The sequence below is a fragment of the Marmota flaviventris genome, chromosome 10 (assembly GCF_047511675.1).
Source record: "Marmota flaviventris isolate mMarFla1 chromosome 10, mMarFla1.hap1, whole genome shotgun sequence".
NCBI lineage: Eukaryota > Metazoa > Chordata > Mammalia > Rodentia > Sciuridae > Marmota > Marmota flaviventris.
The window spans coordinates 119,827,573-119,851,317 of NC_092507.1; the positions used below are offsets into that span (position 1 = coordinate 119,827,573).

The window sequence follows — 23,745 nt, forward strand, 5'->3', positions numbered from 1 at the left end:
TAAAAATAAGGAGAAAACTAAGCCAAAATATCGAGCGCTGCATGATTCTGGAAAGTAGAACAGTGTTAACAAAAGAAAGACCAAGACCTTTAGCATAAATAAAGGTTTTATTGGTCAGTCTAGGTAAGTGGAAGACTGACACACCCCCAAATCACTGTCCCACATACCCAAGCCCCTGAGGTGGCAGAAGAAGCTAAGCTTAATGATGGTGGGCAATGAGTGAGAAGTGGAAAGGACCTGAGGGCCCCTAAGATTAACAAGGCTACCGGGACCGAAACCAACGTCCTAGGAATAAATCCAGAATGGAAAAAGCATCATCCAGGGCCGGAGGTCTTGGTGATTCTGGATCTAAGGAAGAAAGTCATAAACAGATTGACTAAATGACAAGAATGGTCAGAGGCAAAGGAGAGAAATAAATATTAAAAGGTACAAGAGCAAGAGTTTCCTTTCCCCAAGGAGTTGAGATGGGCCCTTTTGACTCATACTCTTAACTTACCACATCTAGGACTGCTCTCCGGTTCTTGACGGGTCACTGTGGTCTCCCTCCGGCCCTCACTGTCCACCACAGTCCTGCGCTCCTCCACTATCTACAAGCAGAAGCCACCACCATATGCTAACATCACTAAAGGTGAGGTCAGTGGTTTCTTTATTCAAGGCCTCTTTCTGGGGTATTCCCGGCCAGTTTCCTTTACTCTTCTCTCCCAACTCACCCCGTCTGGCTTAGTGATCTTGGTCACAGAGATGCTCTTGAAATAGGATTTGGGCTGGGGCTGGAGAACTGGGCCGAGACCTTCCTGGGAAACCTGGGAATCAAGATCTGAAAAAGCAAAGAGATAAAGAACCAAAAGAGACAGTTCAAGTAAAAAAGGGGACAAGTACAACAGGAAAAAACTTCAGAGAGGGAGAGGGGACAGAATTTCAGAATAACAGAGGGATGATAAATGTCCCCTCCCCTCCACACTCACCATTGTCTTCTCTGGCTCTAGGATGGGGAGTCACTGGCCACATATCATCAAACTGTAGAAGAAGCCATAGTAGGTGAAAAGTCACCCTCGACACTTGAAGGATCACAGACTCCAAACCATTAAAGTTCCCCAACCCCCCTTTCCTTAAGAGATACGATTCCATTCAGCATAGCTTTATTTACTTACGCCTACCTGGCTGTTTTCCCTATCCTTCTACCAAAAAGTCTTCCTAAAATGAGATTTCCCTGTATTCCTCCAACAATCTTGCTTTAGCCAAGAATCACTGGATTTTTTTTTTTTTTTTTTAATAAAAAGCAGAACTCCAGGCTGGGCTCAGTGATAGAGCACTTGCCTAGCATGTGTGAGGTACTGGGTTCAATTCTCAGCATGGCATGTAAATAAATAACATTAAAAATTAACATTAACAACTAAAAAAAAAAAAAAAAAAAAAAACCTTCAAAGGGCTGGGGACTGTCCTAGCTCAGTGGTAGAGAGTTTGCCTAGCACATGTGAGGCACTGGGTTTGATCCTCAGAACCACATAAAAAAAATAAAGTTATTTTTATTTTTTTGTTTCCTGCGAGGCGCGTATGCTTGCCAAAGTTTGGCTTTCCAGTGATCACCTCCCTTCCAACTTAAAAAAAAAAAACCCTACAAAAAACTTATTATAGAAAACAGGGCTGGGAGATGGACTCAGTACTAGAGCATTTGCCTAGCGCAAGGCAGGCCATGGGGTTGATCCCTAGCACCACAAAACAAAACCAGACAAATACACTAAGTGAAGGGCGTAGAATTCCAAACCAAGTCTATGAGGTGCCAACAAGGATTCTAGTCATTGCACTTTATTACTGGTCTCTCAGACTCTCAGTTCAGGCTTGGATGGGGTACTCACCCTATGAAAAGGTCTCTGGGACCCCCAGTCTGGTGCTGGTTTGGGGGACTCAGTTCTTGCATCACTCTCCAAGACCCCACCAAAGATCCTGGGTTGGTGACTATCTGGGTACTTAAGCATTGAGTCCCGAAGGGTCTGTCCCTCCTGCAGTCTCTCACCAGGTGCTTCCGACTGAGGCCCTGGAAGCTCTGTAGAAAGGTGGCAGGTGGATACTGGGGTAGGAAAGGACTTAGTCCCTTAAATCTCTCGGAAATCATGTCTTCTCACACTTCCCGTCCCCTAACTACTCCCTGCATAGGCTGCTTATTTCACCCACCAATCCACTAGAAACCCCTGGGTTCTCCCTCAGGGAAATCCACCCACCAGGCGGGCGGGAAGGCAAGGTCCAGGCCCCCATCTCGCTGAAGATACTATTGAAGTCCCGTACTAGGTCATCGAAGCCGAAGTTATCCTGGAAACGCATCCCTTCTTCTGGGCTGAAGCTGAAGCTGAAGCCAAATTCCTCTGGGGGCTGGGAACCATCAAACCTCCGGTTCCCACGGCCCCATGGGGCTCCTTCCTCTTCCTCTTCCTCATCGTCCTCATCTTCGTCTCGAGTCATCCCTCCAAAAAAGGGATCTCTGTGGCTGAGGGTGGGGGCAAACAAGCCACCAACAGTTCAGCACAACTGAAGCCATAACCCATCTCAAGGGTGTCAACATGGACAGCAGGGACGGTCAACACCAAATAGCTGACAGGTGTTTCTGCTTTCTGCCTTCGTTCTGTTTCGTTTCTACCAAAGTCGATCCTCACCTCGCAGCTGCTCCCCAGTGCCTAGCCCTGGTTCCTCTTCGGCGTCCCCCAGTGCCTCCCGCCGGACCCTGCCCACGGCCCTCCTCCCCGGCCCGCCCCATTGTCCGCCCCTCCCGCCGCCCGGTTCTTGTTGCATCACCCCAGGCAGGAGAGGTGAAGGCTGCTCTTCCTCCTCCTCAGGACAGGCTTGGTCACTGTCGGAGAGGGCCCCACCGAGGCTTCTGTCCTCTCCGCAGGAGTTGGAGGAGAAGGGAAGTATTTCCCAAAACAGGGCGAAGCTCCTCCCAGAAGCCCCCCGCCCTCTTTACCCAGGCCAGACCTACTCTCACCTCCGAGGTCCAGAAAAGCCGAAAAAGCCCCGGAAGACGTCAAAGAGGCTCATTCCCGAACTGGGACTCGAACCTTGGGACCTCTCGCGCGGCCCATTCGCCCCAGAGGGAAGCCTGCACTACGCTGCCGAAAATTGAGCGCGGCGTTAAGACCACGCTGCCGGAAAGCAAGCCTCAGATGCGCCACACTGTCGTAAGACGACTGTAGGCCCCGAGGACCGAGAGGCGCGGCAGGCGGTGCGCTTTAGAAGGGCTTTATTTTTACCCACCGCCCCCGGCCCCTCTGTTTCCTGCGAGGCGCGTATGCTTGCCAAATTTTGGCTTTCCAGTGATCACCTCCCTTCCTAGGTCCACTCTTTCCTGCCGACCGAAGGCGTTTCGAGGAGTTGACGCGATGGTCTCCGACAGCCGCCAGAGGGCAGCCCCGCCGCACAAATGGAGCGACCTGAGGCCCTCAAGCCGCCGCACCAAGGGCACAGGCGCAGAAACCACCTCGCATTCTAAACTGATCTGGGGGACGTCTATTAGAGGAATGGACAGTATTTTACTAGCTCCTTCAAGTATCGAAATCCTCAGAGCTGATAATGACATGGGGACGCTTGGAATTCATCTCTTCAGCTCTCGAGTTTATCATATTCATAAAGGATTCTTTTTTTCTGAACAGGCTGTGCAGCCAGCAAGGCCAAAGGATTTGTAGGGCCACCAGGGAAGGGAAGCTTTTCAGGTGTCCTGTAAAGCAACAAATTGGGGGCTATCAGAATGCAGGGCGCAATAGAGCACGCCTGTATTCCGGTGACTCGGGAGGCTGAGGCAGGAGGACGGCTAATTCGAGGCCAGCCCTTAGTAACGTTGAGACGTTGTCTTAAAATATAGCTGGGGATGTAGCTCAGCGGCAAAGCGTCCCTAGGTCCAATCCCCAGTACCAAAACAAAGTTAAAAAGGGATGGAGATGTGGCTCCGTGTAGAGCGCCCCTAGAGTTAGTTCCCCAATTCCGTTAGAGGTCACAAATCCCCTTTTCAGCCTGGAGCTGCGGGCCTACATCCTAGTCCCTAGTCAGGGGGCTGAGGCAGGATGGTAGCTTCAGGTCAGCCTAAAACAGGCAGACCCCAGCTCTGTCATGTACTCAGAGCCTCTTCCTTCCTGCACCTTACGCCCACCTTAGGTCTTGCTCTGGAGTACTCTTCCTGAAACTGGGTATAACAGCCTGGTGGAGCATTCAAGAACAAGAAAGGCTGGGCATGTGGCTCAAGTGGTAGCGCACTCACCTGGCATGCACCGGGTGCTGGGTTCGATCCTCAGCACCACATACAAATAAAATAAGATATTGTGGTCACCTAAAAATAAATTAAAAAAAAAAAAAAAAAAGCAAGAAATACCGCAGTCTAATTCTAGCAGGGAAATGGTTTGCCAGCCAAAAGTGATGTTGCTTCCAACTTCATTTGCGGATCCATCTATGTCATACTTGAGACTCCATAAAGCCATTTCTTTGAAATTGTCTCAGCTCCTTCTTCATCCTCCCCCCTTTCCATTCAATCTCTATCCTCTCCCTTCACTGTCTGAAATGTGCTGAAGATGTGGCAGTTTCTGGAAGAAATGAAGATTTGTAGTGGCTCTTTCCAGGCTCAGGTTGTGAAATTCTTAGGGGTGAAGGGAATTCCTTCCAGGGCAAGATACTAGCACATTAAGGTCAGAGTAGTTCTTAAAGGGCAAAGATTTCATTTTATTCCACTGCCTTCGAGGCCTGCAAGAGGAGGCCCAGTTGGTACGGTAATACTTATTCACCAAGCTGGTCATCGACGAGACTGAGGATATCCTAGACGGAGCAAGAATGGGCAGAGGCTGAAGGTAGAGGTTTTCTTTTTATATATACAAGACACATTAATCCATTAAATTTGAGGACACAGTACAAAAAAAAAAAAAAAACCAAAAAAAAAAAAAAACCAAAAAAAAAAAAAACCACTTCAACTAATTCATCTGACAATGCTGTTCATATTCATGACACCATTTTTTTGTTGTTGTTGTTTTTGTTTTCCTAATAATAAAGGAGGAGACTTAGGGCTGTTGGGCTGATATATATTTGGGGGTCCCACCTCCCCACTTCACCCATATACCACCAGGGTGAACAGGAAGAAGTGAAGGAAGGGCATGGCCCACAGCAAAGTTTCATAATCTTGAATGCAAGGGAGGAGGAGGAAGAGGAAAGGAAGGAAAGAAAAAAAAAAGAAAATACAAATCCTATAATACATACAACAGGGTGGGGATGGTATAGGAATGGGACAGACATGAAGCTGAGGCATGGGGTGGGCCGCTGGGGGTGGGGGGCAGCGGAACCCCCCCACATTCCTTTCTCTCTTTGATGCTGTTTCCATAGTTTCCAGGCTGAGAAGCCCTCTCAGAAGATAGGACCGGGAGAGGAGGGTCAGGGCCTCAGTTGGCCCCCCAGCTGTAGCTGTTGTAGGCAGACTTGTTGGTCTGGGGCTTCTGCGGGATGGAGCTGGTCTGGCTACGTTGCCCGCTGCCCGTCTGCAGGGGAATGGGAGGATGATGGGGAGGAAAAAGGTGTCTAGTTAGTGGGACAAATCTGTACCATGTCCAGGTGGAGATGTGCAAACTGCCTTACTCTCCTGTTCCCCTTGCTCAGATTCTATTGACATTTACTTTTCAACCATAGAAATTTGGTCTCCATAGCTAATACAGCCCCCTCTCTTCCATGCAAGAAAGCATTTTTGACCTTTAAATAGGGGAAAGGTGAAAAGAGGACAAGATACCTTAGAGATAATAACTCAGTTCTACTCATTTTGAATTCTACCTTCTCTCACTACCCCTGACCTGGGTCTGGAAAAAAAAAGGGTACTATGAGAATTATGGTTCTGGGAGATGAGTGACCACAAGGTAATTCCATTTTCATTAAGTCCCATAAATGCCTCAACTTGAAAAGCTGAGAGCAGGGAACCCCTTAATTCTAGGTCTCCAGCCACCTATGATGGAGCTCTCAAGAGGTCTCTTGTACCACCCCGTGGATCTCTCCACCACCACACATCACATCTATGAGCCTGTTTCAGGCAAGAAAGGAGAGACAGTCTGAAGCCTCAGGCTCCAGATTCTGCCCCACCAATCTTTTTCATTCTGGTAACCAAGTGTTTTTCCAGAGTTGGGGAAGGACAGAAAGATCAAGAGGGTATTGAGGAGGGAAGGAGAACAGAGGATAGGGAGGCCAGAGAGCTCAGCAAGGTGTTTTGTGTTTGTGTATCCCGATGTGTGACCGCGCAATCTTTTCAAGTTCCCTGAGGCTTTGGAGGTGAAATGGGGTCTGAAAAGGAGTGGGTTCAAGCATATCATCATTCAGTTTCATTACCTGCTCCTCCTGCTGGCGCTGGCAACAGAGAATCATCTGCAAATATGGTAGCTGAGGCAGAACCAGGATATATGGAAAATAAAGGGACAAACTTTGACAATAGAACTCCACCATTAGAAGGGAAAGCTATAATGTCAGGAAAGGGGAAAGGCTGGGAGAGGTAAAAGGGAAGGTGTGACCCAGGTCTGATGGGATGAGGACAACTGTGCCATGGGAGGAGGTGGAGGAAAAAAAGACACCAAAGGAAATGGGCAAAAAGGGTTTTGATCTTGCCCCTTCTCTGACATTTCTTTTGCCGGCCGCTTGTGTTATGTGCGCTTGTGTCTGTATGTGCTGTGTGCCCCTGGCTGGCGCTGGGGAGGATTGGGTGAAGGTGGTGGTGAGGAAGGGTAAGAAAAGGAAAGGGGAGGCAGTTTAAAGGGACAGGAAGGAAGAGGAAGGGAAAGGAGAGAGGGAGAAGGGCTATTACCTGGCCATCCTGCTGCAGGTGATGGTGAAGGATCTGGGAGTGCGGCTGCTGATGTGGGGTCAGAATGTGCATAAAGGGGGCAGGTGGGTAAGCAGCAGCTGTGGCCGGATTGATGGGCCCCCCACTTCCTAGGGCTGAAGGCAAGTTGAAGGAGGCAGCAGGAGTACCGGAATGAAAACCTTGTTTCTCAAAGGACTGCTGTCCAGGAAGAAAGAAGGAGAAAGAATAAAAGGTATCAGCAAAGGAATCCTGGGAATTTCTGAGCCAAAGCTCCCCCACCCTCAGAAAACAGCATAGTCAGAAGGAACAGAATATCTTGAGTCAGATATAAAAGTCTCAGTCCCAACTCTTGCCCTCTTAACAGCTACCCAATCCTGGGAAAATACCCATCTCTCAGCCTTAGTTGCCTCATACTTGAAACAGGGATGCTACTGACCTCTCTGTTGTAGGGATCAAACAGAAGGATGAATGTGAAATTAACTAGCGTTGTACATAAACAGGAAAATTTGCTAACTATCCTTGGCATCCCTGCCCCTGGGCAAAAAAGCCAGGACACCTGCACAATAACCCACATCACATTATAACAATGTACCACACCTCACCTTCCTATTTCTTTTTTTTTTTTTTGGTACCAGGGATTGAACTAAGGGGCAATTAACCACTGAGCCACATCCCCAGCCCTTTTCTGTATTTCATTTAGAGACAGGGTCTCACTCAGTTGCTAAGTTGCTGAGGCTGGCTTTGAACTCTCAATCCTTCTACCTCAGGCTCTGAGTCACTGGGATTACAGGCCTTTTAGCACACCTGGCTTCCTATTCATCTTTGTGGTTTCTTCTCAGAGAGCTAAATTCAAACTCCTAGAAAAACTGAAATCTAGAGACCATTTAAAAAAGGTAGGGTGGGGGCTGGGGCTGGGGCTGAATGGAAGAGCACCTGCCTCGCACATGTGAGGCACTGGGTTCGATCCTCAGCCACCACATCTCTGTCTCTCTCTTTTTCTACTTCTGTCCAGAGCCGGGCACCTACCTGGGTTTTGGAGTACACAGATCCAGAGATATCTGGCACGCCCGTGTTGCTGGAGGTGACTGATACGCCTGAGAGAGGAGGAAACAGACAGGAGGTTAGCTCAGCTAGCTGCTGGCCCTGTTCCTGGGGTCAAGTGACGTCTGCAGCCTTGCTAGCTATAGCACTGAAAGGGAATTTTGGTCTGTTTTTCCACCTTCAGGTCAGTCCTGAGATCATAAGAGTTCATGACACACAGGCTCCCTAAGGGTTCATTTTCCTTTTCCAGATAGATCTGGAGTATAGGTACGAGACTGAGGTGAGCTGTTTTTGGGGTAAGCAAGGGAATATGACCAAACCTCATCAGCCTATATGATTTCAAAACACTTCTGTGCCAAAGCCAAAAAGAATGTAATAAAAATGTAGTGTCCACTTCAAATCAATCTACCCAAACCCTATTGTCCTGCCCCTGAAGATTTAGATAGTCCCTGAAGAGACAACTTTTGGGCTCAGAATCCATACCTTTACTACATACAGTAAGTACTGGAGGAACAGCTCAATTCAGTCCCCAAGAGCATTTTTATTCCTGGAGCCTTGGCTCACCTAGTCCAGTTTCTCCAGTCTTAGGAGTTTTTCAGCTTTTTATTAATTAAAGTGCTGGCATAAAGGTGAGTTTCCATTTACTCACTTCTAGTACAGAGGCAAGGAGGGAAAGTGTGTAGGTAAGAGTGGGCTATTTCCTAAAGCTTATGTGGGATACAGAAACTAAATACATTGGTTGTTTTTTTAGTTGTTTCCATGAAAAGCCCTAACCCACACCACTACTTGCATGTTTCCAGTTGACAAACTTCTTCCTATAACTACTACAGTTTTAAGGAAACCATAGCAGTATAACCACTCATTTTGTTTTCCTCAAGCTGAAATATATACTACACTCTTCTTCCTAGGGTTTGGCAATGGATTAACGAGACAGAAAAGGCCATGGGATAAATGCTAGATTAAGCATTTCAAAAGAAATTTTAAAGATTTGAGAAACAAAACAGCTAGGAATTTACAGCATGATTTTAAAAACACATTAGGTCCCATGAAGACAAAATGAAACCAGAATAACTTTGGGTTTCTGTCTATGCCTAGGATCTTTTTCCTTGTCCTCTGCTGTTACAAACACCCCGATGAAAATTTTTTTTAGAAACGCTGTGTTAAGTGAACAAATCACAAATAAGGAATTCTCCATTTACCCACAATTCAACAGCAGTCCCCCTTCAAACTCCAGAACCCAAATCCTCCCAACCAATGCCTATGACAAAGCCAGCCTTCAGAAATTAAGCCCACCTTGGACAGTCACTTTAGAATCTTCCCAACAGAAGAGGCATCTTAACCTGGAAAACCCTCCCACATCATAAGTCCAGATAGTTCCAGGGAGGAGCAAACACCAACTAGGAAAAAGAACAGAACTACAGAAACCAAGCAAGAGAAAATACTTCCCCATCTCCAAAGTATCAACTCTACACTCTGAAGGCACTGAAGTAGACGGGAACAAGACAGGAACCTCTTAAGGAGCTAACGGGGTATTTTTCCCCTTCCCTTTCCAAACTTCAGATGTTCATCTAGAGAAAAACAGGGTAGCAAATTTTAAGAACAGGGAGTTCAAGAACAGAAATGGCTAAAAAATAAGGGCTGTGGGGAAGGATTGAGACTGAAGGTGGAATAAACAGAACATTTTAAAGACAAACCCCAACACTGATTTTTCTTTACTGCAAAGGATTACCCTCTGCAAATCAAGGCTAGATTGCTCCGGAGGAAGGGAAAAATTGACTAATTAGATTCTTAATCTGGCTGGTAAGAAGAAATTTAATTGTACTATACCCCTACCTGGTCTTATTCTGTGCAGAGACTGGAATAGCTAAAATACAGCTTCTAGTCCAGAGGTCTTAAATTGGATATGAGGTTAAGGAACTAGAAAACGCAGACCCCCGCCTCCAAGAATACTGTGTAGTCACCATAATAGCCTCAAGGTAACCATTAGAAAACCTAGGAAAATAATGGGTATTGATTTCCCGACCCTATACTACAATTATGCTCAGCCTAGATAAAGGTTTCCCTTTTTCTTTCCTATATTATGTCCTGCCTATACCCACTCCCAAACAGTGACAATCATTCCAACAGAATGTGCATGGTAGGGAGAAGCAAGAACCATTCTTTCCTAATATGACAGGCCCTGGGAAAGCTGATCACCCTCCACAGAGCAAAATGACTCTAGAGGGCTGGAAACAAATACAACGAAAGCTGAACACTTTGGTTTTCAATTAACCAAAGATGGTGATCTAAGTTAACTCTATAAACCAAAGGGCTGATGGTGTACTAGTAGATGGTGGACCGAGTAGTGATTAGAATTTCCATACTTAGGATGTCTAATCAAATCTCTCCCACACATCCTTTGCTACACCTACAAGTGCAAAATGACTAATAATCCACAATCTCTGAGAAACCATCAAAGGATAAGAACAATGTTCCAGGCTAGCACAGTTTCCACAGAACCTGAGTCATCAACTAGCTGATCACTAATGATTTATCAGATCTCAATCAGCCAGTCGGTCTTTGGGAAACAGATGTGGGAATTAAATCTTGGAAAATGCTTCCCTATCGACAGCCTAGAACACCATCTCTTTTTGCTTTTCTCTCCATAAACCTTTTTGTCCTTTCTCCTCTGCTTATGTCAGAAGCAAAAAGGGAAGATCCAAATGGAAAAGTGAAGAGATATAAGCATGGGAATCAGGTATTTTATAAGTAGCCTCCTTCACCAACCAAGGTATTTTATAAGTAGCCTCCTTCACCAACCAATCAACAGGCTGGAAACTGAGGTTGTTTCCCCTCCTCCCACCTTAAAAACAACCATACAGAAAAGTTAACAGCTCTTTGCCTATGCTGGGGTCTGAATTAAAAGGCCACCCTCCACCCTTCATCCACAATACAACACTGGTTCCTAGTGTCCAGAAAGACATGCACGGAAAGAACGCCAGAGTTAGCTAAAGAAATACCACAGTTTATTGAAGACTACAAATATTTTTGTTACAAGTTGAAACTACATGCCTTCCAGAAATCAAAAGCAACAGCAGGTGTGTGCATTGATGCTTCGGAGGTGCTGCACCACTTGAACTCGAAATGGGTAAGACAGGGTCAGACACAAGGGGGAGAGGGAAATGGGGAGGGGGCAAGTTCAAAAGCCCAGAAGATATCCACCAACTCATTTCCCCAAGCCACGCAGGCCATGGCCTCAGCTCAGCAGGCTCTCCTCAGTGGTCTGGTTTCTGAAACAAGACTTCAGTGCAAATTTATACACACACACAAAACACAGCCCCCAGCCTTGGGCCAAATTAGCTCTCAGCCGTCCAGAAATGCTTGTAAGGGGGTGGATATTTTCTTCCTAAAAGGAATCAAATACATAAAAATAAATGAATTTAGAGGTTGATGAGGAATGGAATGACAAGAGCCCTCTGTGGGGTTGGGAATTGGGGGTTCTCAAAGAACTAACAGGTTTCTGAAATATTAAGGGAGGTAAGAAGCTAGGATTTCCAGAATCAGATATGCCAACTGTCTTACATTATCAACCACCTACCTTACCTCTGAAAATTCTCATACCTGGACCAGCTGAAGTTTAATTTTAATGTTCCTGGAATGGGGCCAAGTCAAAAGCCTTATAATCCTCCCATCATCAACAAGACCTTACTCAGTGACAGCAGTGGCCCCAAAGAACCTGGGTAGTAAATCTTAATGGGGCTTTTCTCAGGATTTTTAAAATTTATTATGACCCACTCTTAAGTCATAAGGCACAGTCCAAAGCTCCACCTGGCTATTAATTCCTAAAACTAGTCTTTATTACCTTCTGTGCTCAGCTTAAGACAGTTTCCCAATTACTGAAAATTTTGAGCTGGGTGCATTGATGCATGTCTCTAATCCTAGCAATTTAGGAGGCTGAATCAGGAGGCTTCTAAGTTTGAGGCCAGTCTCAGCAACTTAGTGAGACCCTATCTCAAAAAATAAAAAGGACTGGGGATATAGCTCAGTGGTAAAATGTCTCTGGGTTCAATCCTCAGTACCAAAAAATAAATAAATAAAATGTTGAGCAATTTACTCATCTGGAGCCCACACAGATGTTGCTCCATCCAAATCACCTTGAAACTAACTGAGCTTTGAAAAGACAATCCTCAACCCCAACCCCTAGCAACTACAATAGGCTCCTCCTCATATATGCCTATAAGTCACTGAAAAACGTAGATGAAACGGTTTTATTCAATGTCTCCTCCACTTCCACCTTCAAAAGTGGAGCATGGATGTCAGATATGGAAATAAGTGATAAGCTAAGTATCTTTTAGGTCATTACTTATCCAGAGGATTCCTACAATTCTCTCCCTGCCATCAGATATGCAAATGGGCTTTTTAAGAAGACCAGTCATACAAACGAAGGAACCTCCCAGTCTAATTCTGTCTCTACTGCGTGGTCATGCCTATCCTCTCTCTCCATATCTTAGGTCTTCTAGTTAGGAATGAAAGGGGAATAGTAATAATAATAGTACTACAAAAAGACTTAAGCCAAGCCTATTAATCATATTGTTAGCTATGAAAGCATTTATCCTTTCTTTTCAGTGAATATATCCTCTTTTATACAGTGCCACAACACTTGCCTCCACTGATATCTCAGCAAAATCTTAGGGCCCTGTCCACCTTTTAACCCAAAGTTTAGGCCAGACAACATATTTTAGCGGCCAAAAATGCCCCTGAGCATTCTAATGATGTGTAGTAACAGCATTTCCTAGAGTCAAGAGCCTCTGCTGATGATGCTCCCAGATATCCAATTCAGCCAAGCATCAATAATCATATGTGGAGAGCAGAACACCCTCACCAACCCAGTAACACCTCACAGAGACACTGAACCAGGGCCACGGGGAGCTTACCAGTATTGTATCCATGAGATCCATATCCACTCGGCTGTTGGAAAGGGGTGGCTGATGCATTCACACTGACATTCACACCATGCTGCTTGGAAGAGGTAGGAGCCACCTGAAGAGCAAAAGGGCCAGAACTGCAGTGAAATGGCAGCATGCACCATCAGTTTCACCTGTCCTACTCCAGGGCCCAGGTGTTCAGGTGGCTATGAATCCTGATTTAGGCTGGCCATAATTTGAATAGTGAAATAAGATCCTTACTAATATTTCCATAATCTACCTTTGAAATCAAGAGGCAATTTGAAGGAAGGAAAAGGGGGAGTGCTATCAGGGAATACATGGCCATCTGAGGAAAGCAAAGCTGTATGGTATCACATTCCCCTCTGGCTAATTCTAGAAAAAGTTAATCCCTATTATAATTCAACCAATTCCAATCCCACTCCCCCTTCCCAGGCCAGAAGAAAGCCCAATGTGGAAACTGTTCCTCCCTCATTCATTACTAGACTCATCTAGCTTTGAAAGCACAGCTAGGATAGTGTCAGGGATAGAAGCCTTCACCACAAGGAGACCAAGGCTAGGCACTCACAGGGAACACAGCAGGCCCATACTGGAAGGTGCTGGGGAGGCCCGGGACCCCTGTGTAGTATGGCAGGCTGGTGTAACTGTAGCCAGGAGGCAGCGCCGGGTTCAGGAATGTCTGCTGCGTGGTGTGGTGAGTCTGCGTCTGGTTCTGTTGGGGTTGGGCCAAGGTTGTGGCCGGGGCTGGGGAGGAGGCATCCCCACGACCAAACTTTGTGAGGTCACCTGTGACAGAAGAAGCTAAATGTACCCGTTTCTTTCACTGCAACACAAGTCACCTCTTGGTTTCACATGATTCCAAGAGATCCTGTTCAAAGACTTTTAAAATTCAATTCCTTAAATTATATTTCTTTGAAGCTCCATTCAGCATTGCTCAGAATACATTTAGCATAGTGCCAGTTAAGACTATCGTTGAGTATAAACTATAGTTGAGTATAGACTACAGTGCCAGTTAAAGACTATTGCTGAGTATATTTGCTATAGCAAAAAGAAGATCCCAGGAAAAAGTTCCTACATTATTTCTCTACCTTCTTGTATTCTTTCACTCCCAGCCCCTATTTTCTTCCATGGGAAACACTCCATGCTACACTTGAAGGGACAGAGACAGATAAGAAAAAATGATCAAGGAGGATGCCAAGAAAGTCAGGCCAAAAAAGAAGGTCTAGCAAGACAATGAGACTGCCACTGTGAGCAATGTACAGAAGCAGAGAAGACCAGTTCAACCACTACTTTCTGGAACAAGCTGAAAAACCTAAGTTATAATGTCATCTGGAGGGGCAGAAGATGGAGCACAGGCTTAGTATAGATGCCAGACCCTAGGTTCAATCCCCAGAACCAAAGGGGAAAAAAATGTTTTTAGGTAAGATTGTGTGTGTGTGTGTGTGTGTGTGTGTGTGAGAGAGAGAGAGAAGGATTTAGAAATCACAGACAAGTGAGATGGAAAGGGAAAAAAGCTGCCAAACGCTCATCTTTAACAGGACTGTGAATCTACCAACCAATTCATCACGTCCATTTTAAACTTCTACCAGAGACATGTAAGGTGAGAACCAGGTCCTTTCTTGCTATTAAGCAGGGTTTTGCCATTCACCCCAATACAATCTCCCTCTCCCTTTATTTGGCCCCGTCCCAGTCATACCAGAATAAGGGTTGCTGGCCAGGCTACCATCCCTCCCGGTCAACGGAGTGGTGGGCGTGGGAAACGGGATGCTGTAGTAATCCTAGAACCGAGTAACAAAAGAGCACAAACTCAATGCTATTCATTCTCCAGCATGAAAACCACAGGTGAGAAGCACAAAAATGTCGGGAGTACTGCGATTTATCCAGCTACCGAAGAAGCTGGTTTGAGTTTGCATAAACTCCATATTACTCTTGCATATACTGTCCCCCCTGCCTGGCCATAAGCAGAGCCAGGCAAGGTCTACGGATATGCCTGCTAAAGTTCCATCAGGACCAATAATATTTTCAACCTCCACACATCATCTCTAAAAGCATATGCCAAACTTATCTTGAAAAACATATCTTTTTTTTCTGTAATTTTAAGTGTTTGAGACATATAGAAAGCATCTTGAAAGCATCTTGAGAGCTCCTGAGTACTTTATTGGGCTACAGAGTAGGTTAAAATGTGTTTACTTCAAAGATTTCACATCTCTGGGGAGTGGGGTATACCTAAATGGTAAAGTGCTTGCCTGGCGTGCACTAGCTCCTGAGTTGAATCTCTAATGACACAAAATATTAAAAAACAAGATATGACATTGGTAGAAAATGTATAGTTATAGTAGTCCACTTGGGCTGGGGGTGTAGCTCAGTAATAGCATGTGCTTTAGCATATGTGAGAACCTAGGTTTGATCCCAAGCACCAAAAAAAAAAAAACCCTCCTTAAATTAAATTAAAAAACTAATTTTTAGATCACCTCCTTTACCAGAGTTCCCTTCCACATACTTACCAATGGAAATCTTGTCTGAAGCATCTGCAAGTCATCATAACCATACATTTGTGGCTGAAAGACAAAGGCATGTGACATTAATGAGAAATGGTCATAAATGATTAAAAACAAAAAACCCAAGGAGCTAAAAAGCAAGATAATTCAATACATTATTCACCGTCCTTCTTTGAACAGGACATAGATTATTTCCTTGGGCTAGGGATGTAGTTCAGTGCTTCCTTAGCACGAACAAGGCCCTGGGCTCAATCCCCAATACTACCAAAAGGAAAAAAAAAAAAAAAAGATTTATTTCCTTCAATTTACTTAAAGGGAAAGTAAAAGTAGAGATTAAAGGATTAATGAAAGATCTTGAAACTTTCGTTGAGCTACTTACTACTGATTGACCTAGACCATTTCTGGGAAGCAGTACAATAGACACAAGTATATGAACAGCTATCTGTTCTCTCTATTCTATGAATGGAATCTTCCTGCCTTTACTCTCTAATCTATACATCTGGTTTAAAATTTATTTTCTCCATGAAAGATTCAGATTTTACTCGTTTTCTCCCAATTTCAAGATAAAGCAGTGTTGTTAAACAATGTCCAACAGTGTTATTTGGGCAATCTTGTCTGTATGATGTTTATCCAGACTTCCACTTTCAGGGGAAGTACAGTTGTCTTTTAATAGAATTTTCATACCCTCCATCTTAAGAGGTACTGAATACCTGGAGGTAACAGAAGATATACCTGAGAAAAAAAGTCAACAATGTCAGCCATTTATTCTCAAGACAATTCCACAGTGAGCTGGGGAACTCTCTTCTGACCAGGTTAGAGGCAGCAAAGATCCCCAGAGTAAGGAAATCAATTCATCTACAAAAAACAATTCTCCAAGAAACTGAAAGGAATTCCAGATGAACGTTTTAGCCTTTGGCATCTGAGGCCTAGAATTTCTATTTCACACAGAGCAAATACACAATAGAGGGTCTTGCCCAAGTTTAGTCTTTCCTCTCTAAAAATGATTGTTTTTTCCAAAGCTACAAAGATTCAAAACCTACTTGTGCTAGGTGCAATGGCGCATGCCTGTAATCGCAGCAGCTCAGGAGGCTGAGATAGGAGGATCCCAAGTTCAAAGCAAGCCTCAGAAATGCCAGGCACTAAGCAACTCAGTGAGACCTGTCTCTAAATAAAATAAAAAATAGGGCTGGGGTTGTGGCTCAGTGGTGAGTACGTGTGAGGCCCTGGGGTTCGATCCTTGGCACCACATGAAAATAAATAAATAAAAGGTACTGTGTCCAAATGCAACTAAAAAATAAATATTAAAAAAAAAATAGGGCTGGGGATGTGGCTCAGTGGTTGGTTGCTCCCAAGTCCAATCCCTACTACGTACCCCCACCCAAGAAACCTATTTGTTTATATGTGGCATTTTTTTCTGTATTGTAATTACAGTCTACTGCCTGAAGCCAGAACTATAAAGAAGAGTCCCACCAACACCACCTTTTAGAACAAACCCTTCAATCCTACTTACTGGGTAGGCATGTAACAGCCCTGGAGCCATAATATATGGATTAGGCAACAATGGCGGGACCCCAGGAGGAAGGTTGGGAGGAGCTTTTCCTAAAAGAGAAAAAACATTTTTATGCTATCACACAATTATTGATTCCCTCCATCCTAGAGGAATGCCATCCAGCTAATGCAAAGGTACCTGAAGTTGTAGCAACCGAGCTTCGAGTTGAGGCTGTGACAGTGGAGTTGCTGCCTAGGCTAAGGCCCAGACTGCTGCCACTGTTGAGACTGGAAGAGACACTGACCACTGGGGGAGGTGCAGAGACTGTGCTGGACGTGGTAGAGAAAGTGCTGGAGGAAGAATGGAGATTCGCCTCACTCTCCACACTTGTGTGCTTCAAAAGGGAGGAGCAATGGAAGAGAGATGAAGGAAGCAGCAATTAGCAATACAGGTTAGGAATGATAAACAATCTATTCTCTTGAATATGATCATCACAACAACTTCCCAATTAAAAAGGTCAGGGCATAATAACAGAGTCTCCTCTACCAAGGTACAAAAACTCTCTAGCTGCATGTTTCTAAAGACTCATGTGACAAGGATGGTTATTAATACAGACTCATATACCATCATCCTGTTAAGAAAGACAGCAAAGTGGGTGGTGACAACTCCAGTGTTGGTGGAGACCAACACTGGTTGACCTGGTTGACTGGTCAAATAAAGTTGAAATCTGAAAAATGTATCATAGCCTTCTCTCACACACTTTTCTTCTCTAGTTCATGGGCTAGAATAACATACAGCTGACTTTAAACTTGACGTTGTGTTTTAAGGAAAGAGAAACACAAGCTCTACCAGTTAGCAAGATTTGTCCTTTTCTTTCCACCCCACTCTCCTTTTTTTTGGTGCTGGGGATTAAACCAAGGGCTTCATGCACACTAACCCATACAGTACTACTGAGCTATACCACTAGCCCCTAGAAAGGTATGTTCTTTTGTAACATATACCTTATCTTCAACACAGGAATGGGGGATGGAGGGTGTCCCTTCCAGGCTTTAAGGAATGATTCATAGCTCTGCATTATTTCTGGATTCTTTGGCTTCTTTTGGCTTCCCAACAACCCCTTATTCGTTTCTCTGCAACCTCAATTCAATGAGTTTTATCATCTCATGAAGAAATGATCAAGAATTCCCTCTTGGCAGAATCTTAGGGTTGGCTAGTTTAAGAAAAGCTTAAGAACCACACTTCCTTTCAGCATCATACTTACCAAAAGAGTGGATGTCGAAGTGCGTCCAGAAGATGTTGATGATGAAAGGGTATTCTGCTGTGTAGATAACGTGCTGTAAGGAAAGAGGGTGCCATCAACAACAGTGCTATGGCCACCTGGCCTGGAGCTTTAATCAAGAACACAAGCAAGAAAATAAGGTAGAACATAGGAACAAGAAAGTCTTGAGAAAATGGTAATAAGCACAAGAGCCAGCCAGGGATAGTAAGCAACAGTTAAAACAAAAGTAGATGCTGAAAGGAAAAAATAAGTCTCTTTGTCTTTATCTCTCACAGTTTTCAGGTCACCCATTTACCCAAAAGTGGGGCTAATGTGGTCTTTGCCAGTTAGAAAGAAAAAGAACCAGAGAGCTCCATCCTCACCCCAAACTCCATCCTCACCCCAAATCACCTGCTGTGTTGCGTGGTGGTGGTATTTGGAATTTCCTCACTGTGGCTCAAGCCACCCAAGGAGGATGAGTGCTGATTGGTTGTTGTCAGTAAGGAAGCTGCAGATACCGTTTCATTGAGAGGGGGGATGCTAGAAGTGGAAGGTGAGTCAGATTTCACTGCAGAGCCTGTAGCACCTAGAAATAAAAGAATCCATCTCACCAGAAGAAAAGAAAATGTCTAATGTGAAGAATCACTACAGTCCTATGCTGCCCCAAAGACAAGAGTATGAGTTATTTAATAATGGTATAATCTTTTTTAATTCTAGGCACTTTGCATGTGAATTTCATTTGTCCAGTGACGGGAACCAATAAAATGGTTACCATTTTAAGACAGAGAACCTGAAACTTAGGAAGGCTGGAGATTAAGCAGCAAAGTAGAATTAAGACTAACCAGTCCTTGTGCCAGAGCTCTTTTCACTTTTAAGAAATACAAAAATATTAAGAGAAAGAAAAAAACAACTGAGAATAAAAAGCCTGGAGAATACTCACCTTCAACAGATTGCGTGGTCTGTAACTGCGTGGCCTGCACAGAACTGAAGCCATTCTGGAGCAAGAAAACAGAGGAGCAAGAACAGACAAACTCATGTGAATGGGGGAAGTTTAATACTAACTCAGCTTAATTCTAGTTAACAAACATTTGGGAGAAATTCTGCTAGTTAACTAAAGGATTAATACAAGACTACACAAACAAACAAAACAAAAATTAAAAACAATAAAAACCAGATATACTAAGCCTGTGTGGCTAACAGCAACAGAAGACAACCCCCAAACAGGTGAAGATACCCCAACCCCAAAACAGGTACATAAAAGGCCCAAAGTCCAAACCCAATGATCTTTGTGGGAGGATGTGGGAATGACAGTTCAGCCAAACCATTTATCCTGCTGGCTGCACAAGACAGTCACTCAATACCACCTCTAGCATATGCTGTCCTTCTCACCAAGCCAAGAAAAAGCAAAGTAAGATCTACTGATATGTACCCCAAAATCTAGCAATTAGATGTTCCAAGAAAGGACAGGTATTTGATTCTACTAGAGACAATCTTTACTGCAAAGAAAATGGTTTTCTGACTGAGTCTCCAGAATTGCTGAAAACTTTTATTTTACCAATCACAGAAATGTGTTTGCAGCTTCTCAATCAGCACTTCCAAGATTTCTTGGCACCACTTTCTGAGAAGTAAAATGCTAATATTTAATACTTAAGAGACTTTTGCCCACTGTTTCCCTAACCTCTATCCAGGGGCTCATGAGGCTACTACCTTTGCCTGAGTCAGGTCCTTTTGGGGTGATGAAGAGATGGAACTGGGGTACCGCCGAGTCTGGGTGGATCTTTGCTCATATAGAGGGGCCTGAGCATTATTTTGGGAGGTATAGGTTGTCGACTGAATTGGGCCACTCTGATAACCAGACTCCTGACTCTGGTTAGATGAAATTGTAGATGAAGATTCACTGTGGGAAATGAAAAGAGGAAAAATCTCAGAGAAAGGAAAGAGAACAGATACTAAGGAAATGGCAGAGACCTAAGAGTGGAATAAACTAACATCAAAAGAAAATTTCCAACAACAAAAACACTACCACAATTTTCTCCTGACAACAGTAGATCCCACATTCTAATGTGCCAGGGATTTGAATTAAGCATAAAGCTTAGAAACATCTTCAAATTGAAGCAGAGAAAAGCCTCTTCCTTCCCTCACATTTTATGTTTTAAGAAAAAGAAATCAAAGGTCAGTGGAAAGGATATAGTACTCTTGGTCCCTTCTATAGATCACAATGTGAGCCCTCAGCACAGGAAGACTTTGTTTTAGCTCAAACTCATTTTAAGGAATTTTGAGCTTTAGACTCCAATGATTTTATTAAATTTAAGATCACTGGTACAATTCTTTGAGAAGAATTTTTAAAAACATTTGCATGTATTAATTGGCAATTATGACCCCACAGACCTAAATTAGGGCCAGATACTTGTATTTTTAAATTCCAAATATAAAAAAATCTACTCCCTGAAATTCCTCAGGACTTTCTATTGCTAAAGACAACCTTACTTGATGTTGAGCAGAGGAGGTATAAAAGGTTCCTTTTAAGGTTCCTTACAATTCTCTCCTTTCTAGGAGTTCAAAGTTTTACACTTCACAGGCATAATCTCACACCAAAGGGCTAAAAAGGAATGCCAAAAGCACTTTCAGCTGTGATATAGGTCCAGGTACTTTAAATGTTAGAGGTCCTGTTCTGACTTTCAAAAAATGAGCAACATTCTTCAAGTACCCAAGCACCATTATTTTCCTGTTTTTGTTTTTTATACCAGGGATTGAATCCACGGGCACTTAACAACTAAAACCCATCCCCAGCCTTTTTTTAATATGCCTTTATTTCATTTATAGGCAAGATCTCGCAGAGTTGCTTAGGGCCTCACTAAGTTGTTGAGGCTGGCTTTGAACTTGCAATCCTCCTGCCTCAGTCTCCCAAACTGCTGGGATTATGGGTGTGCACCACCATCCCAGGTTTCCATGTGTTTAAAATTACAGATAATCCTAGTGAAAATGTTTGTTGTTATTTTTGTAGTTGGGATTAAACACAGAGGCACTTTACCATTAATCCCCAGCTCTTTTATTTCATAATTTATTTTGAAATAGGATCTTGCTAAGTTGCTAAGGGCCTCACTAAATTGTTGAAGCTGCCCACGAATTTGCAATTCTCCTTCCTCAGCCTCCCAAGTTTCTGGGATTATAGGCATATGCCACTGAGCCCAGCCCTAATAACGCCATTTTAAAGTATTCAACAAAATGCTGTAATTCATTACTTTTCTCCCAGCCAGTTAAAAGAACAGTGTCTCAGCAAGAGACTTAGAACAATTAGCAAAAGACTAATGTTTATACTACCTGGCCGTGCTGGTATATAGGCTACTTGGAGCCTGGCTTGAAGAGGCGCTCGTGGTGGGGGTGGACTCATAATCAGAAAGGACAGGCTCTGACCCAAACTGCAATGCCCCAAACTGCAGATTTAGCCCTGAGATATCTGCTGAGCCAGGCATCTCCACAGCCAGAGCAGGAATCTATAAAAAAGGGTAAAGGAGAAGAAAATACAATGGTTCAATACAATCTTACTATGGAAATGTTAGTAAATATTCCCTTTGATTTCAAATTTCCAAAGTTAACCCATATCAACCTAATTCACAAATCCAATACTTCCTTGCAGTAACAGCTACCTAAAAAGTTCAAGTACCTTAGAAGTCAGTGAGGCTTTTTTCTTTTGCTGTTTCAGTTTCTGCTGAGCTGGCTGAGGGCTGGAGGATTGGTTGTCTGAAGACCCAGGAGACATCTGTGGAGCCGAGGTGGATTTACTTGGCAGAGGAGAAGAGGGGGGTGGAGGTGCAGCGGTGGAGGTGGCCACTGCAGGTGGCTTCTCCTGAAGGAACACCTCCATCATGGTTGAAGATGGGGTGAAAGCCTGGCGCTTTGTAAAGGGGCTGTGTACTGTAGAATCATTTGGGTTCTTTAAGTCTGCAAAAGGAAACCCAACAGGTGTGAGGTTCAAGGTTCCAATACATTTCAAGGAAAGGCTACTGTCTTGCACTAATGCCATGAACCAGACCCTCAAAGACCAGAAACTCATATAGACAGGTTTTCTTTTAGGAATGAATCTCATTTCATTTCTATAGGCAACAATCACTGATCTTATCCATTCTTAAAAATAGCCTAATCAAATCAATACTATTACTATGCCTGTGCAAAACAGGAATCCATGAATTGCTCGAATTTAAAGTATAAGGTCTTAAATGGCCAACTCCATGAGCCCAAAGGCAACACATTCTCAAACACATAAACTTAAAAGTAATTTAAAAAAATCCTATGCAAACAAAAAAATTTAATGACAGAGACACATAGCTTCAAATTTTTATTATTTCCCAACTTTCTGAACTCAGACTCTTTGACAAAACCAGAGAGAGCTACCCCTCTCATCGGGATACATTTTCCACTCCCCTCACCAGCTTCTTCACAATAATAGTCCAACACATAAGGGATTCAAGTCACTTCACATCTTCTTACCGTACTGCACCAGTGATGGGGACTGTGTCGTTGAGGCCATGTCCCAAGAGGAGGTGGTGGTGCTTCCAGATTGAGAATGCTGAGCTGCCAGCTGAGCCAGGGCCTGAGCAGTCTTGAACTGCTCCAAGAACTGAGAGCCTGTAGTACTGCCACCTTTAGCTTCACCGACATCACCAAATCCTTTTCCTAACATGCTCACCTGGAGATCAACAGAGAGATTTACAGCCTGGAACTTGTCTGCTAAAGAAAGACACTTATCCAGTTTGCAAGCTAGTATGGATCAAACAAATGAAGAATGCTACTAAGCTGGGCCCATGGCACATGTCTACAGTCCCAGCTACTTGGGAGGATCACAGATTCAGGAATTCAAGAAAAGCCTGGGCAACACTCTGACACCCCATTTCAAAACAGAATGCTATTAAGACTGAGTATATAGCATAGTCCATTGAGTTTAAGATTCAGAGTCAGACAATCAGATTCAAATTCTGGGTATGCAACCACAGAAAATTTATTTTAAAGTCTCTTTGCCTCAGTTTCCTCATCTGAAAATATAAATAGTAGTAGTACACTTCATAAAGTTTAATCAGGATTTAACAAATAATATATCTGTACTTAACATGTACATGGAACACAGGTCTCAAGAAAACTAGAGCAATACATATTAAAACCCCCACTAATATGCATAATTTTATTTTTTTATATATTAATTCAACAAATCTAAATTTTTAAAAGATGATAGCCCTTAAAAACTTATAATCACCACCACTTTCTCCATCTTAGGGATAATGCCTTGATAACTGGAGAGTTCCCCCCCCTTCAAGATTTTTACATAAATTAATACTTGATTATTAAATTAATACAAAAGTGACATAAAATTTTACTTTTGTCATTATATCCTTGCCCCTACCACTAAACAATCCAAAAGAAACAAAGCCAACTTAAACTGAATGCTGCTTATAACTAGCTTATAGGCAAAGAGAAATTAAAGGGCCATCCCAACTTCTGCACTAGATAAAATTGACAACTCAATGGCGTGATTATTTTTATAGAATCACTGCATGATAACTAAGCAAAATTTTACTCTAACACTTTTGGGGATTTCTCTGTTCCCCATTACCAAGGAAAACTATCAGCCAAGTCCAAAGATCAACCTCATGACCTTGACTAGCCTCAAAAAACAAACATATAAACAAACAAAAAACTTCAAGGAGAATTAATCTTGTCCTACTCAGGTACTTGTTTAAATG

General features: G+C 43.5%; 2 protein-coding genes, 1 long non-coding RNA gene and 1 other non-coding gene across 20 annotated transcripts in view; 1 reads left to right on the top strand and 3 right to left on the bottom strand.

Annotated features, from left to right (window-relative positions):
* Positions 1-88: 88 nt before the first annotated feature.
* Positions 89-3,122, bottom strand: Hax1 (HCLS1 associated protein X-1). 2 transcript variants are annotated; one of them, XM_027920833.3, is made up of 7 exons: positions 2,978-3,122; positions 2,220-2,482; positions 1,857-2,044; positions 966-1,017; positions 711-817; positions 497-587; positions 89-348 (listed from the first exon to the last, which is right to left on the bottom strand). In XM_027920833.3, exons 1-7 carry the CDS (start codon positions 3,028-3,030, stop codon positions 263-265), a joined length of 840 nt encoding a protein of 279 aa, XP_027776634.2. In that variant the 5' UTR covers positions 3,031-3,122; the 3' UTR covers positions 89-262. The 2 variants fall into 2 exon arrangements, with proteins under 2 accessions (XP_027776634.2, XP_027776636.2); XM_027920835.2 differs by lacking the exon at positions 2,978-3,122 and adding an exon at positions 2,649-2,715.
* A 7-nt stretch (positions 3,123-3,129) lies between these two features.
* Positions 3,130-4,470, top strand: LOC139707302 (uncharacterized). The gene is made up of 2 exons (XR_011708963.1): positions 3,130-3,214; positions 3,326-4,470. It is a non-coding gene; the product is annotated as an uncharacterized lncRNA (long non-coding RNA).
* Positions 4,471-4,552: 82 nt separating this feature from the next.
* Positions 4,553-23,745, bottom strand: part of Ubap2l (ubiquitin associated protein 2 like) — a 44,835-nt gene continuing 25,642 nt past the window's right edge. For 3 of the 16 annotated variants that reach the window (XM_027920826.3, XM_027920821.3, XM_071618404.1), the window contains 17 exons: positions 22,499-22,697; positions 21,675-21,952; positions 21,332-21,504; positions 19,718-19,907; positions 18,951-19,005; positions 18,422-18,596; positions 18,014-18,086; positions 16,951-17,146; positions 16,774-16,862; positions 15,270-15,323; positions 14,462-14,543; positions 13,334-13,551; positions 12,757-12,862; positions 7,829-7,896; positions 6,803-7,000; positions 6,334-6,384; positions 5,038-5,501 (listed from right to left, as the gene is read on the bottom strand). In XM_027920826.3, coding sequence (XP_027776627.1) covers positions 5,406-5,501; positions 6,334-6,384; positions 6,803-7,000; positions 7,829-7,896; positions 12,757-12,862; positions 13,334-13,551; positions 14,462-14,543; positions 15,270-15,323; positions 16,774-16,862; positions 16,951-17,146; positions 18,014-18,086; positions 18,422-18,596; positions 18,951-19,005; positions 19,718-19,907; positions 21,332-21,504; positions 21,675-21,952; positions 22,499-22,697 — 2,301 coding nt within the window. In that variant the 3' untranslated portion in view covers positions 5,038-5,405. Of the gene's footprint in view, positions 4,792-5,037; positions 5,502-6,333; positions 6,385-6,802; positions 7,001-7,828; positions 7,897-10,826; positions 11,229-12,756; positions 12,863-13,333; positions 13,552-14,461; positions 14,544-15,269; positions 15,324-16,773; positions 16,863-16,950; positions 17,147-18,013; positions 18,087-18,421; positions 18,597-18,950; positions 19,006-19,717; positions 19,908-21,331; positions 21,505-21,674; positions 21,953-22,498; positions 22,698-23,745 lie in introns of those variants that run through there. The other 13 variants (XM_034637240.2, XM_027920825.3, XM_034637235.2 and 10 more) reach the window with 8 other exon arrangements.
* Positions 14,621-14,757, bottom strand: LOC114079695 (small nucleolar RNA SNORA58). The gene has a single exon (XR_003580519.1). It is a non-coding gene; the product is annotated as a small nucleolar RNA SNORA58 (small nucleolar RNA).

What these genes read in the sequence shown, in the direction of transcription:
- Hax1 (XM_027920833.3), bottom strand. Translation starts at nt 3,030, where the DNA reads ATGAGCCTCTTTGACGTCTTCCGGGGCTTTTTCGGCTTTTCTGGACCT. An exon ending in GGCTTTTCTGGACCTCGGAG is followed by an intron (nt 2,483 to 2,977) that starts GTGAGAGTAGGT and finishes CCCCACCCTCAG; the next exon opens with CCACAGAGATCCCTTTTTTG. An exon ending in TAGAGCCAGAGAAGACAATG is followed by an intron (nt 818 to 965) that starts GTGAGTGTGGAG and finishes TTGCTTTTTCAG; the next exon opens with ATCTTGATTCCCAGGTTTCC.